The sequence below is a fragment of the Erythranthe guttata genome, chromosome 3, assembly GCF_056151865.1.
Source record: "Erythranthe guttata isolate IM_541 chromosome 3, IM_541, whole genome shotgun sequence".
Lineage (NCBI taxonomy): Eukaryota > Viridiplantae > Streptophyta > Magnoliopsida > Lamiales > Phrymaceae > Erythranthe > Erythranthe guttata.
The window spans coordinates 836302-850164 of NC_142535.1; the positions used below are offsets into that span (position 1 = coordinate 836302).

General features: G+C 29.5%; 2 protein-coding genes across 3 annotated transcripts; both read right to left on the reverse strand.

Annotated features, from left to right (window-relative positions):
* Nucleotides 1-2256: 2256 nt before the first annotated feature.
* GAPB (glyceraldehyde-3-phosphate dehydrogenase B subunit) lies at nucleotides 2257-5664 on the reverse strand. The gene is made up of 8 exons (XM_088815344.1): nucleotides 5503-5664; nucleotides 5141-5254; nucleotides 4540-4704; nucleotides 4282-4449; nucleotides 3956-4116; nucleotides 3237-3298; nucleotides 2683-3139; nucleotides 2257-2572 (listed from the first exon to the last, which is right to left on the reverse strand). The coding sequence occupies exons 1-8, from the start codon at nucleotides 5599-5601 to the stop codon at nucleotides 2440-2442; spliced, it is 1359 nt and encodes a 452-aa protein (XP_088671470.1). The 5' UTR covers nucleotides 5602-5664; the 3' UTR covers nucleotides 2257-2439.
* Nucleotides 5665-6547: 883 nt separating this feature from the next.
* On the reverse strand, nucleotides 6548-9573 carry LOC148771458 (inner membrane localized protein). Of its 2 annotated transcripts, none has more exons than XM_088815346.1 (5): nucleotides 9376-9573; nucleotides 8160-8256; nucleotides 7423-7519; nucleotides 7191-7277; nucleotides 6548-6915 (listed from the first exon to the last, which is right to left on the reverse strand). In XM_088815346.1, the coding sequence occupies exons 1-5, from the start codon at nucleotides 9437-9439 to the stop codon at nucleotides 6781-6783; spliced, it is 480 nt and encodes a 159-aa protein (XP_088671472.1). In that variant the 5' UTR covers nucleotides 9440-9573; the 3' UTR covers nucleotides 6548-6780. The 2 variants fall into 2 exon arrangements, with proteins under 2 accessions (XP_088671472.1, XP_088671471.1); XM_088815345.1 differs by having other exon boundaries at nucleotides 8160-8259; nucleotides 9376-9534.
* Between the last annotated feature and the right edge of the window lie 4290 nt (nucleotides 9574-13863).

The following is a 13863-nucleotide window of genomic DNA, read 5'->3' on the forward strand; positions in this document are numbered from 1 at the left end:
TTCTATTACTTTTTTACCACGCAATTCAAATTTTATAAATTTTTTTACCGGTCAGTATTACATTTATTTATATATATGGTGTGCCAATTTTTTGTGGATCACCAAAAAAAATATGAGGGACCGAAAATATTGGCTCGTAATATTTTTTATAGAAATTAAAATCGGAGTTATGAAAGATTAATAAATAATCTCATCTTAATTCGAACCCACAATTTTCAAATATAATTTTAATTATACTAAGCAAGTCCATGGTCTACATTAATAACATTAAAATGGATATTAAATTAGTCAAAAGTAACCTTTCTTCAAAAAATAAAATAAAATGATACTATATACCAAATTAACTACTAATATTCATTAATCTTTTAACAATATAATATATTATATATATTGTATTACAAGAAAAATATTGTTAGTTATGAAACAATTAGACTAGATATACATTTAAATTATTATATCCATAGAGGAAAGAATTTATTACTATCATCTTCTTCCATTGAAGCTTTCCTAATAACATCCCTTGCACAAGCAAGTATGCACTCTCTCTTGCATTCGCCCTCGTTGAATATCTTAATTTGCATGCACTCGAAGTAACACTCCGTCATGCAACCGCTTCGCTCCGCCGCTTGTGCCGCCACCGCCAACACCGCTGCCGCCACCAGAGCCACCGCTATCATGGTTGGGATAACCGGAGTTCTTGCCATTTCTTGATGTTGATTTATCGATATATGTGTGTGAGTGTATAAATTAATGAACAAAGAATTGTACAATTTGGAATGAGTTTTAACTTCTAATGCAAATGTGTGTGTTTTGTGTGTGCGTTAGTGTGTGTGTGTGTATATATAGTTTTTTGGAGGTGTAACATTTAATTTAGGGGTCACGTCTTTAAATTAGGTGTAATGGGAAAAAAGGCTTTTTTTGTGAAGGGGTGTGTGAGATTTTAAATTTGTTTCTATTTTTTTTGTGAATTGAAGAAGTTAATAATAGACCGGGAAAATGTAACTGATTTTTGTATTAAATTCAAATTGGATTTATGTATTCATAAAATAAAAAGAGTAAACTGCAAAAAGTACCCTTCTATAATCTCTAAATAGCGAAAACCCTCCTACAATAAATAAACTAGCAAAAAACCCCCTGTGAAATTATTTAAATAGCACACTCGGCCCATTTCTCATTTGAGTGTTGACTTCATATAAAAAGACACAAATACCCCCGGGATTTTGCAATTAATAAATTCTTATATTTTTTAAATATTTTAATTATTTTATTTTTTGTTATATCTTAATTATAAAGGTACAATGGGATCTTTAATTTATGTTTTTTTTATTATCACATAATTTTTGTATATATTTTAAATTACCGCTACATGAAAAGAGGGTACTTTTTGTAGTTTACTCAAAATATAAACTATCGGAGGGCATTTGAGTCTTTTTATATCAACAAAACTCATTTTTTTTGACATGGGCTTTATTGTTGACTAGTTTTTAAAGGGGAGTTTTTGCTAATTGTCTTAATACAAGGGCGTTTTCGGCAATGTGGAATTACATAGGGATTATGTGCGATTAACTCAAATTTCATTTGATTTATATGACTATCTTAAAAATAGAAGTCAAACTAATTATAGTCTGCTAAAATTAATTTAATTAGGTTGGGAGATATTAATAATAAGAAAATTTGTTAAAACTACCTCAAAAATTATATGAATTACTTGTTAGAACTTCACGGAATGAAGCAAATTGATTCAGCCACACTAATAGTCGGGTAATTGGGATTTTGCACCCTGCAATTATGCTCATTTGACACTCTGCACCCGTGAATTAAAAATATGGTAGATAACACCCTGAAATTAAGATTTGCTTGGCACATAGCACCCCAATTCACTTTTCTGCTAAACTTTGCGTCCGAATAAATGATCTTACCATATTTCAATGGGCAAAATGGTCAATTATTGTTAATTACATCCGTGAACGAGGAAGAATATAAATATTTTATGTAATTAAAAAGGTTGGTAGTGAATTTATTCACAAATTTACCCTTTTCGTTCCCCCGATATCATTTTATTCTACTACTATTAGATTCTGAGGTGCACTATGCCAAGTAAATCTTAATTTGAGGTGCAATCTGTCATATTTTTAATTTAAGGGTGCAAAGTCTCAAATGAGCATAATTGCAGGGTGCAAAATGCCAATTACCCAAGTGTCTTCTAATGAAAATTTGAATTTAAGTAATTAAGCATATCTTTTCAACATAAAAAAAAAAAAAGAAAATTGGTTCCATAGTCCCTCTTTCCATTGTCAAATTATTACAAAAAATTAAGTAGTAGTAAATACAACAAAAAATTCCCTTCTTAGCTCCTAAAAAACAATTCTTCAGCAGCAGAAAGAAAATAAAAATAAAAATAATAATAATAATTATTATTATTATTAAAGAAGAAAATAATTACTCATAAACTTTGCACTCTTCCTCAGAAGGGTTGCCCTTACAGAAATCCTCCAAAGGGTCTCCACTCCCAACTGCACTTACTCCTGGCCATTTGCTTGCCACCAAATGTGCCAAATCCACAACTCTTTGACTGTATTTATTAAATTTAATTAATTTAATTAATTAATTAATTAAATAAAATAAACGAACGTTTAATAATTAGAAATGTCACGTTTTTTTTTTTTTTTTTCGCGTACGTACCTGTAACCCCATTCATTGTCGTACCAAGCGACGACCTTGACCATATCGTCCCCCATGACCATAGTCAACGAGGAGTCAATGGTGGTCGAGACGTCGGAGCACCGGAAGTCGACCGAGACGAGAGGCTCGTCGCAGACGGCCAATATCCCGGCCATCGGCCCCTCCGCGGCCTTCCTGAAGGCGGCATTGATCTCCTCCGCGGAGATTCCCTTCTTCTCGACGTTGATGACTAAGTCAACCACAGAGACGTTCGGCGTCGGCACGCGGAGCGCAATGCCGTTGAGCTTGCCCTTTAGCTGAGGCAGCACTAGAGAAACGGCCTTGGCTGCACCGGTGCTCGTCGGCACGATGTTTAGTGCCGCGGCTCTGGCCCTACGTAGGTCCCGGTGAGAAGCATCTAGAAGCCTCTGGTCGCCGGTGTACGAGTGAGTGGTTGTCATCGTACCCTTGACTATGCCTGCAAATGCAAATTTGACCACATATTATACATAATTATAATAAATAGCACGATTTTTTTCTTATTTTTCGACGTAAAAAAATTTCGGTCGTCTTACCGAATTCGTCGTCCAAGACCTTGGCGAAAGGAGCCAAACAGTTGGTCGTGCAAGAAGCATTGCTGCATTAATCAATCAAACGAAGATTTTTGTCGATAAATATAATATGCATGAATAAAACATACAAAAGATCATTATAAGGGTGCAAACTGGAATGGAATTTCTGTTTTCCGCCGATTCCGACACCAAAAATTCCGATTTCGATTTTTTTCCCAATTTTCTTGTAGGGATTGGAATATATATGAGATTCCAATTTCCCATCCAATTTTAATTTCCAAAAATTCCGATTTAATCCGAATAAACAATTCAAATTATTCCGAATTTCTGACGATTCCAGTCCGAAAATTTAAAATTTTTGCGACAATGTTTTTCATTCCAATTTCTATAATTACAATATTTGATTTTGAGTTTTCCGATTTTTCCTATATTTGTTTTTTGTAACAGAACATGCATTAGTTTTTCACTTCCGAGAAAATAAAAATAAAAAATCCAAAAGTGCTAAATTTCGATCCGAACCGTCCGATTCTCACCCCTATATCACTATTCATAAATATTTTTTTAATAAAAAAAGAAATAAAATATAATAAATCCGAAAAGTGCTAAATTTCGACCCGAACCGTCCGATATTCACCCCTATATCACTCTTCATAAATATTTTTTTAAGAAAAAAAAAAAAAAAGAAAGAAAGTGAAGAGTATCTAATTAAAGAATTTGCTAACCTTATGATGTCAGCAACATCGTGACCGTAATCCTTTTCGTTCACACCAACAACGTAAGTTGGAATATCGGCACCTTTCGCCGGAGCTGTAATAATAACCTTCTTAGCTCCAGCTTGGAGGTGCTTGCCTGCCCCCGGACCATCAACAAATACACCGGTACCCTGTAACAATAAATAAATTTTAAACAATTTCGAATATAAACATATTTCGACTAATTCATATTTCGTCTTTTTTATGTAATATAATATATATATATATATATATATATATATATATATATATATATATATATATATATATATATATATATATATATATATATATACCTCGATGACAATGTCGATCCCGAGTTCAGCCCAAGGAAGTTTGAGTGGGTCCCGGCTGGAGACAACCTTAATGAGCTTTCCATCTACGCTGATCGTCTCGTTGTTGACTATCTTAACATCCGCCTTGAATGTTCCGAGCATCGAGTCGTACTTGAGCAAGTGTGACGCCTGCGACAATTATTCGACGAATTATTTCAAATGAATTTAATCGTTTTATTTATAAAAAAAATTATTATTTTTTTGTTAAGGATGTCGTACGTTTTTTACACCACCACTGTCGTTGAGGACAACAACTTCGAGGGGCGAGTCTTTGCGGCCGTGCCAGCACCGAAGGAAGTTTCTTCCGATTCTTCCGAAACCGTTAATGGCTACCTTCAATTTCGCCACCGTCTCTCCCTTCACGGGTGCGGATTCTCCCGATGTCTGATTTTCGACAAAGTAAGCATGTTAAAACAAGAATCTTGATTAACATTTTTTTTCGAAATTTTCGAATTAATTATTATAGATGAATAAGTAACTATATGAACCATTTCGTATTTTAATAGTGCGAATTAATAAGATGGTTGGTTGGTAAAGTCCGTTACTGAAGTAGAAGTCCGCAGTTAAATGCTATTACTTCATTGTAATTTTGTAGGGTGACTAAAAAGGAAAATTACAATTTTATCCTTAGAACCATAACTTAATTATGTTAAATATAAGACTCTATAGACAGTTTACATATAATAACAGAATCTAACAAATTTAATACAAGATGTAATCTAAAGAACGAAACATGATATTAACTAACTAAATAATTAATTAATTAGTAAGGAATTAATCTAATCCGATCTAATTCGATATAATACGAGAAAAAAAATACCTTTGTAGTGAGTTGTGCAGCCACAACATCAAACAAAGAAGCCTCCCTTGAATTCTTGGTAAAGGCAACACATCCATTGGACTTCAGCCCCGAGAATTCCGCTACTTCCACTTTCTAAAAAATACAAATAAATAAATAAAGATCAAAACCGAGCAGTGGCAGAGCCAGAATTTTATCTTTTAGACGATAACCAAATAAATATACACTTCAAAAAAACAAAATTACACTAAACTACACGAAATATAACAAATCTCTATCCAAACTAAAAACAAAATTGGGGGCCGTGGCCCCCTGCGGTCTTATGCCGACTCTGCTATCGAAAACGGAGAACATTTGCTAATAAAATCGAGATTAAAAAGTACCTTAGAGAAGCATTGAGCAGAGAAAGAGTGAGTGGTTTTGGATGGAAGCCTAGTGCTTGTTGGGATTCTTGAAGATGCCAAAGCTGCATTGGAAGCCATGGCTGAAACTCAAACTATAACAATATTAATTCACAAGTTATATATATATGTATATATAGTTTTTATTTTAATATTTTTCTGAATTATTTGGCAGAAAATTAGTTGGTTAGAAATGAGTTGTAATGAGTGGTGAGGATTTTTGTATGAAAGCATATTGATATCAGATAAGATCATGTTTCTTTCTCCACCATCTAAATATCAACCACAATATATTTTTCCTTCATGGATCTTTTTTTTTCTCATGTATATATATATATATATATATATATATATATATATATATACTACATATATGAACAATACTTACCACAAGAGTTCAATACCCGTGACACAAATTGAAAAAAATATTATAACTTCCTGAATATGAGAAAATTACATTACTAAGAAAGGGTTATATAATCATGATTTAATATTTCAAAAAAAAAAATATTTTTATTGTTTTCGTATGGAAATGATAATCTATAATCACAGGGGTAAATTACGTCCAACTCTTTGGGGTAAGATCAAATTACGAGAAGAAAAAAAAATTCATGTTTGGGTAATTACAACTACACATCAATTATGAATCTTCTAACGTTTTTCATCCTTATGATATCAAATTCAACATTATTTTCTAGGTTACGTGAAAAATTCTCTAGTTTTTACTCGTTTTGTGCAAAAATACAGTTTCTGATGTACCACAATTTGATATTTACAAATTACAAGTCAAAAGACACATCGTATGATCATCTTGTTTCAAAATATGAAGCTCGAATGAGGTAAAACGGGTACAAACTGAAGAATGTTCCACATAATCTAGAAGATTCCACTAAATTTGACAACACATGGGTAGACATGTAAGAAGATTCATAGTTGAGGTGGGTTGTAATTACCCAAACATGATGGGTTTTTTAGTAATTTAACCTTACCTCATGAGGTGGTCGTGATTTACCCTAATCATACAATATTTACAAGACTAAACTTTTATTAACAACAACAGAACAACAATTGAAGAACCATAAGTACATAACAAACAGTATTAAATTTAAGAACTTGAGCATTGATGAAAAAAGAAAAACAAAAAAAAAAGAACTATATATATCATGATATATAGATATATATGTAGATCGAACATGAACTAAGCAAAAACACAACAACATTGTTATCGAAATTATGGAAAGAATTACAGAGAGAGACCGTTCAGACAAGAGCTTCGATGTCGTCTGCGCTAACTGCTTCTTCGTTCGGTGGTTCTTCAGATCGCAACTGATTGGACACTGTATCTATAGCTGAGTTAAGCTGCTCTATCTTCTCCGCCAGTTTCTTGCGCTGCTTCTACATTTATAACACAGCACAGACGAAGGAAAAAAAAGATTTGTTCATGTCCAATAATTAACTCAAGATAATCGAATTATCTACTTTTCCCTTGTCTGAATTATACAACAAATTGTGCAATTTTTTTCTTTAATCGAAAACAACGTGTTTGAGTTGAACGTGTTCGAGCAAAGAATTTAGGCTAAAACATTATCAACTTGATTTGCAAGCATTTTCGATTCCTAAATGAGCGTATATTTAGGACCACCAATAGGTAAGAACATCACTTAGATTACCTCGAGTGCTTTTTCTTCGTCGTAGATAAATTTGGGCAGCTTTTTCATCAAATCCTTTTTGTCAGTACCAGTTAAAGCCTTAGTTATCTGTGAGACAAACAAGAACCAATTAGGTGTCACTTCACAATTAGCTTGTGTGTGTGTGTGTGTGTGTGTGTGTGTGTGTGTGTGTGTGTGTGAGAGAGAGAGAGAGAGAGAGAGAGAGAGAGAGAGAGAGAGAGATTAATAGTACCTGAGGTGCATACACACAACCAAGTGTACCAACAATTATTCCACCAAGAACGAAGCCACCGACAAAGATGCTTGCACTGTTTGGTCTTCCACCATCACTACATCATACATAATTAAATATATAATTGCAAGATATATCATTTACATAACTTCTCTTCATATTATGCATCAAAATGAATGTAAGGCCGACTCATTTATAACAAATTGAAAGCAGCTCACTGACGAAGCACCAATTAACGAAAAATTGCCGAATGTACTTCAAATAGTATACTCTCGGATCAAAATGCAATAAAAACGAACCCGTATTCTGTTAGAATTTAGACTTCTAGATAATATATATATATATATATATATATATATATATATATATATATATATATATATATATATATATATATATATATATATATATATATATATATACATACATATTACCCAATACACGGATTGTATAATCATTAATCCCAAACATAACATAACCACATATTATGTAATCATGGACAATGTATTCCTATCCTATCCAATTCAATTGATTTTATCAAACCATCAATATTCCCAAACAAGACCGGCCTATTAAAATTACATTCCACCGAATAAGACGTCTCCCGTATTCATCTATTGTACTAAAAGAAGCACTATAAAGTAATTTCTGAGTAATTAAGGGGCAATATAAAGTGAAGTCAAACACATAACGACGAAGTAGAAAAAAAAAAGAAGGAAATAAAAAATACGGTATACCTATAACTTGCTTGAACAACGATTCTCCTTCTCTGAGCTGGCGATTTCCTTGTGCTCGTCAAACTGAAAGCCAAGTTACTGGACCCTAAACATTGATCTGCTAATGCAATAGCAGAGTTAAAAAAATACTTGCCAAATATTAAATACTCATTAATATATATATTCAACATGGAATATAAGTACTCATTTGCCCTTTTCACAAACCGAAACTCGACAAAGAACAACACGCAAGTTAAATGGTAGCAATTCAAGATTAATCAAACTCCTTCAAATAGTTCGAATCATCAACCACAATTTCAAAGAATATATTATATAAAATTTCTTAAGCATATATAATTGTGCCGATATGACATCAAGGTATCAACTGAAACTGCATAAATGGCGATGCCGCAAATACGTTTTTCAAATATCGGGTATGCTAATGAAGACATACTTCAATTAGAACAAGATATTTACTGAAAAAAAAAAACTCAAAAACTCAAAAATATAGAATCCGAAGAAACATAAAAAAAATTTCGCCGTAAAACTAGTGGTCAAAATAATTAGATAACCGTGCTCGTTTTCAGCTGTACGGAAACTACAATGCATAATCAGATAAACGTGCTCGTTTTCATATAAACTTTTGGTGTATTCCCAACAGACTCCAAAAATGAAATATTAAGTTGAGGTGTTTGGTTGTTCAAATGGATTCGAAATTCAATACTTTTTCCCGTTTTCCTTCAGTCGAAAAAAATTAACAAGATAGCAAATATCCCGAAGAAGCTTCGATCATAAAAGTTAAAACTAAGTTCGAATTGTCATCCATATTCTTCTTTAGATTCAGCATTGAATTTCATTATGTAATAACATTTTTTAATTGTTCCTAATTTGAAAATCTGTTTCCAAGTTACTCACACAATCATTCTTAGAAATTAGATATTTTATTACATTTCTTCCACGATCAATACCAGTGAACAAATTCAAACAAGGCATAAAAAAAATTAAATAAATAAATAAACAAGCCAAACCAGAAAAATTAACAAACACCACCGATTCTCGAGGTGTTCAATAAATCAAATCATCCACATCAGAAACTTGAAATTGAAATCTAATCCAAAATAAAAAATAAAAATAAAAATTAAATAATTTGTTCGAGAAAAAAGAAAAACATCAGATTTGAAGAATGAAAAACAAAAATTAATCAGGAATCGCTAATGAGTTGGATCGGAGGAATTACCGGATGAGAAATGGAGAGAAGGGCGATTCGAAATCACAAACGAATTGGATAGAGCTGTTGTCATCTTCGCCGATTGATTTTTTTAGAGAGAGAAAGTAAGTAAATCGAGAAAACTGAGTGAAAAATGGTACACTTCAATCTCCATTGTTTTCTTCCTTTTTCTTTGTGTCGATGAAATCGAAGATGGCTAACGGACACGTGGCATTCGAATTTAATAATAGGAAATAATATCATGTTATTTTTTAAATTTAGGGTAAATTACAAACACCCCCTGAGGTATGGTCAAATTACAAAAACCCCCCTCTTGTTTGGATAATTACATCCACCCCCCTCAACTATGATTTTTTCTTAGACCTCCACCTTTATGGTGCCAAATTCAACATAGTCATCTAGATTCCGTGAAATGTGTCTAATTTGTACTCTTTTTGTGTAAAAAATACAGTTTCCGATGCACCACAAACTGATATATACAAGCTAAAAATCACATATTATGATCATCTTGCTTCATAATGTAGAGTTTGAATGGGATAAAACGGATACAAAAGTGATAATATTCCATATAATCTCGAAGATTCCACTAAATTTGAGGAGTTGAGGGGGTGGTTGTAATTATCCAAACAAGAGGGGTGTTTTTGTAATTTGACCATACCTCAGGGGGTGTTTGTAATTTTCCCTTTAAATTTATTACTTGGTGAAAAATTAATTCTAATTATTTCAAAGAAGTTTCATAATTTGAAAATTAAAATGACAAAACAAAATTGTTCAAATATCTTTGTATGCCGATTTCTCACTAATCTATATATATAATATAAAAAGAGGATTTATGCCCTCAATGATTGACATGTGGCAAATGATGATGTCATTTGTCAAAATTGCTTAGTTGGAGTTCAATTGATGAGGTGGATTCTTCAATTGATTAGGTGGCATTTTTATTTATGGATGTTTTTAAGTTTTTTCCTCTTTTACATTTACACAATCATTAAATAATTACCACATATATATATATTATTTCCAAAGTTAATATTTTTATAAATTCGAAATAAAAAAATCTTATTTATATTTTCAGTATTTCAAAATATATTTATTGAAAAAAATTCATGAAACTCAATTTTTATACGAATATTCAAATAATTTTCATAAAAATTATATTTTTTTTAAATACTAAAATATTAAAATATAGGAATATGTTGTTGTTGTTTTCTTTTTTCTTTTTTTTTTTAAATTTTTTTTCAATATTTTAGAATATTCGAATATCCATCCATTAAAAATAATAATATATAAAAAAATGTTTTATTTTTTAATTGAACTATTTAATAAATATACAATATTTTTTGTATATAATTTTTATTATACCATATTTAAAATTAAAAATAATTATACTATTTAATAAATATGCAATATTTTGAAATTTGAAAATTTAATACTTTAAATGCAGTATATTTTAACAATTTAAAGCATATTTGTTGTTTTCTAAATTTTTTGTGATCTCCAGCCCGCAATTGTTAGGACAAGAAATTGTTTTCTAAATGCAGTAATTTTAAAGTATATTTCGAAAACACTATTTATTATATAATATGTTTCGAACTATAAACCGGATTATGCATTATATTTGTCAATTACTATTTCAAATAAAATATCAAATCACCAATACAAATGAATATTTAATATTCCAAGATTCCTCCATATCATATTTGATTGATTTAATTTACACTTTAATTCAAAATTGAATGGTTAAAAATAAAAATTTTATCTCCATATTTAATGTTTTTATATTGCAAGATTTTTTCCACAAGTTATTATTTTATTTTTTTGGGTTGTTTCCTTTATTTGTTTGATTTGATTTGATTTACTAATATATAAATCTTTTGAATTTTTAATTTTCCCATAGAACTAAGTTCATTTTCAATACTATATATATCCCTCAATGTTCATTTCATTTTTATCTACCACCATTCGATTACAAAGTGCACAATGTTCGTATTATACAGTTTCGTATTACATTTTTTTATAATTATTTTTATATATACATATTAGTACTATTTGTATTTCTTTCTTTTGAGTTTTAATTTTAATATACTTTTTTAATTGTTTTCATGCAGTTTATTAAATAAAGTCGTTCATACTTTATGAAGATCAAAAAAATTGTTTGCGCTCATTTCAAACAATGTGTTCTTTGCAACGCGTATTTTGATCCTAATTTCGATCCATGTATGTGCGTCTCATGTAGGGAATCAATCAAAGTCGTTCCACGCTCTGGATCTTGCATTGTATGTTCCTTGAAAATATAGTATTTTTATAATTAAAAATTTACATTAACATCATTCCATGTATTTTGATATCATATTAATTTTCATTTATTTTAATTCTTGCAAATATAGTATATTTATAGACTTAAATGTTCAAACCAAATTGAAAAAAATAATCTTTATATATTACGAAATTTATATTTTTATTATTAAAATACAAAAACAAATGTATGTATATTTCATATATTTTGATTTTTTTCTAAAATTTGGATATGCATTTATTATATAAATAATTTCTCTATAATATGTATATTATATACCATAATATCATAAGTTTTTATCTTTTCAATATATGATAATATCATAATAAGTTAAGTTTATTGCGAGATTTTTTGATAATATATACGAATTGCATAATATAAACTATGCATGGTTTTCATATTTTGCATGATACCTATTAATATGTCTGAGTCATTTCCATATTTTATAATATATATTGTGCACGTTTCTTCCATTTAATGTTTCATGAATTATTTAATTAATAAAACTAATTTCTTTTATTCTAATTTATTTTTTAATTTCTGATATAATTAGTTCTATTATATTTTTTCAAGTCTTCCAATATTTTAGAATGAAAATAATTCGTGTAATAAAATAAAACACGTAAAAATTCAAAATCCGAAAGTAAATTAGACATTTGAGATTTCATATTAAAATTAATATCATCTAATAATTATTGTAATGCAATAACTATTTAAATATACATACTATTAATTTTCTTTTATTTAATTTCTGATAAAATTAGTTCTACTACTATCTTATGCATTTTTATATTTTAATGTAACAAATTAATCAATTATCCGGATTTCAAATTTTATATAATTTGAATATTTAAGTTTTCCTTTTAATATGTTGCCAAAATACTCTCCCAATTAATTTAGACTTTGAATGATTACTTATTTATGATGATTTCTTTTAGTTATCCAATTTTGGTAACTTTTTTTTTTCAATCAGTGGCATATGGGGCATGTGTATATTCAGTTATGGTATCCGATTTTGATTTGAGTTGAGTTTTGGAACCAATATGGTATATGGTATATGTATATTCACTTATGTATTGTATTTAATGATTTTGTTAATATTCAATTACTAAAATCCGAAATGTGAGGACTTTTGATCATATTTTTTTATTATTTTTTTGTTTCACTTTTATTGCCGCCCATGACCAATTAATTTGAAATTTGAATTCATAAAATTTCCTAAACGATATATCATAATCAAAACTATATAATCCCCCATTCATTTTATTCACACTACCCCAACCCTTTTCTACACATAGTATAATGTACATTACATTGAATTTAATTTTTTTTTGTTTATATTTTTTGTGCATTTTTCTTCTCTTATTTTTTGTTGGTATTTATATGTTTATGTTTTCGTAATTTTTTATATAGGTTTTTAATTCCATTTGATATTTGTATTTAGTTAAATAATAACATGTTATATGTTTTATGCTTTTCTTGCAGAGTATTTTCACGAATCCAACTTCGATCATACATAATTCATCGAAACGGGTTTGCTTACATTTTTTATTTACAATTATTTATTTTATTATTCAATAATTTTTATAATACGAATATTTTATTATATAGTTTTCTATATTTTTTTTTTAATTTTCTATTTATTTATTTGTATCATTAACACAATTTGATATATATATTTTTTTTTTGTTATACAGAAGTGACAAAATTTAGCCACTTAGTTGAGGCCAAATCATGTGCACTTGTGCAACTATTGAAAAATAGACAAAAATATATAGTGGAATTACCCAGTTACGTTGTTTGAGTGGAAAATACAAAGCATACAGGTACATATACAAATTCACGGAATAAATGAGACTATAAAGAAATTAGAAATGCAAAATGGGATTCAAGGAAGTTTGACTGCAACATTATATGAAGTATGAACGCCATTGGCCCATCCTTTAATTTGGCAAAGCTACTATTAGGCTTATTTTCCCATTTTTTTTAGTAGGTTACAAAATTTTATATAAGTGTTTACCGCACTTTGATTATTCATGGTAAATAGTTTTAAGATTATATATTATTCCAATCGATTAAGACAAGTCTTTCGTATATACGTCAATTTTTTTGTCTACATGATTCAATTTTAAAGAATCTATCACATTAAATGCTATATTATATTATAAATTTTGTTAGTATCTTTATTCACTTAATAATGT

Bases quoted from the DNA above. Each gene is read 5' to 3' on its own strand.
- LOC148771458 (XM_088815345.1), bottom strand. From the start codon at position 9,439: ATGACAACAGCTCTATCCAATTCGTTTGTGATTTCGAATCGCCCTTCT. The intron at 8,260-9,375 runs GTAATTCCTCCG...CTATTGCATTAG, and splicing joins TTCTCTCCATTTCTCATCCG to CAGATCAATGTTTAGGGTCC. The intron at 7,520-8,159 runs GTATACCGTATT...TGTATGATGTAG, and splicing joins GTTGTTCAAGCAAGTTATAG to TGATGGTGGAAGACCAAACA.
- GAPB (XM_088815344.1), bottom strand. From the start codon at position 5,601: ATGGCTTCCAATGCAGCTTTGGCATCTTCAAGAATCCCAACAAGCACT. The intron at 5,255-5,502 runs GTACTTTTTAAT...TGTATTTTTTAG, and splicing joins CTGCTCAATGCTTCTCTAAG to AAAGTGGAAGTAGCGGAATT. The intron at 4,705-5,140 runs GTATTTTTTTTC...GTCGAAAATCAG, and splicing joins CTGCACAACTCACTACAAAG to ACATCGGGAGAATCCGCACC.